General features: G+C 32.5%; 2 protein-coding genes across 2 annotated transcripts in view; one reads left to right on the top strand and one right to left on the bottom strand.

Moving 5' to 3' along the window:
* Window positions 1-184: 184 nt before the first annotated feature.
* Window positions 185-664, bottom strand: NAEGRDRAFT_76729 (uncharacterized protein; the record flags this gene model as incomplete). Its single annotated transcript, XM_002668312.1, has 1 exon — window positions 185-664. The coding sequence occupies one exon, from the start codon at window positions 662-664 to the stop codon at window positions 185-187; it is 480 nt and encodes a 159-aa protein (XP_002668358.1).
* A 508-nt stretch (window positions 665-1,172) lies between these two features.
* Window positions 1,173-1,545, top strand: part of NAEGRDRAFT_76728 (uncharacterized protein) — a gene marked incomplete at both ends in the record, with an annotated part of 4,657 nt that continues 4,284 nt past the window's right edge. Inside the window, one exon of the mRNA XM_002668314.1 lies at window positions 1,173-1,526. Within this exon, the coding sequence (XP_002668360.1) occupies window positions 1,173-1,526 (354 nt within the window). The remainder of the gene's footprint in view (window positions 1,527-1,545) is intronic.

The raw sequence follows: 1,545 nt of genomic DNA, 5'->3' as shown, positions 1-1,545 counted from the left end.
CCTCTCTTACAGATCTTTCTATTAAACAACTCAATAAATATTGATATTATCCAATATTATATAAATTATTTAAATATTAAATATTGTGCAGTCCAATCTTGATTGATTTATGTTACTATTTAAATATTACAACATATTTTAGTTTTTGTGAGAATTGATTTCTTCTTTTAACCAGGTGAAGAAATTAGTCTAAAATATGGAACACTTCAATTTCCTTAACCAGAAAATCATCTTCGCTGAAATATCTCTGCTTCTTACCAGGTAATCTATTCTGAGGAAGAATGTGCAACTCAACATCCTCTTGACTCGATGAATATTTCACATCTGACTGATCAGAAATCCAAAAACAATAAGCATATGAAAGTAACAATGTACTATCATAGGTAACAAGTGGACATTCTGCCTTATCCTCTTCTAAATGAAAGGTGTAACACTTGTCATTCTCTAATCTGAAAGTAAACGATTCATCATCCCTTATAAGAATTCCCTTCTCAAAATCATCACAATTCGAAGCCAAATCTCTTGTAGCATAAAAACCAAATAAATCATCCTGGTCTGATTTGATGATTGTAACAGTTTTCAATTTTCCATCACAATGTCTATGAAAATCAGCACTTCGGAAACCATCTCTAGTGGCTCTGAAAAGAAGCTTTGGCATTAACATTGTACAATTATTTAATTCTGCAGACATGCGAAATAATTGTAAATATTGAGAATGAGTGATGATTTGACTATCTAGTTTTGTTTTTAAATGATCTTTCAAAAGGCTTGATTTAAAATTTGCATCGAGAGAAAGGGAAACACAACTGTCATTTAATTCCATTTTTTTTTACAATTCTTTGTAACATTTGATTTTACAAACATGTTCAACTTTTCCCAATTTTTGAACTACAGTCTTCACCACCCCTATAGAGATACTAAAGAAATGAGATAAAAAATTAATGTGAAATATGTGCGAAAAGCTCATTTCCAAAAAATCCTTGCTTAAGGTGGTACTCTTGTTTTTCTCATACCAATGTCTCTTTTACTACCTGCCTAATTCGTAATGTTAGCACAATATTCGGTTGATTAAATCACCTGTGCACTTTTTCTAAAATATCATTAACTGGCTCCAAAAGTCAACAATGAAAGAAATACCTATTTCAAATGACAGGATGTCACTTCAAAAAAAAATGGTCAACAAGGTTTGCCTATTCATTCTGCTTGCTGTTTCTCTGTTGCTCTTTGCTTCAGTCACTTGTGAGAATATTGTCTATTCTACTACGACCTACATGGATGGAACCCTCGTTCCTTCATTCGAAACTAATGTTGAAACTAACCTATTCAACTCTACCAATCCAAACTCCAGATCCCTCCAAGAAGATTGTACATTGTGTCCAGTTGGTGGTGATTGCACATGTGCAGGCACTTGTCCAGTTTCTTCATATGATTACAAGGACTTTTTTATCAAGACAACTTGTCCAAATGGTTTCTACTTGACTTCCTTGAGTCTTCAATGTAGAACAAGTGTTATTGGTGATTCAAAAGTTTTTATTCTTTCTCCAA

This window comes from Naegleria gruberi (genome assembly GCF_000004985.1).
Source record: "Naegleria gruberi genomic scaffold NAEGRscaffold_339, whole genome shotgun sequence".
Lineage (NCBI taxonomy): Eukaryota > Heterolobosea > Eutetramitea > Acrasida > Naegleriidae > Naegleria > Naegleria gruberi.
The sequence above is the reverse complement of the archived record's forward strand: the minus strand, read 5'-3'. Positions and strand labels throughout refer to the sequence as shown.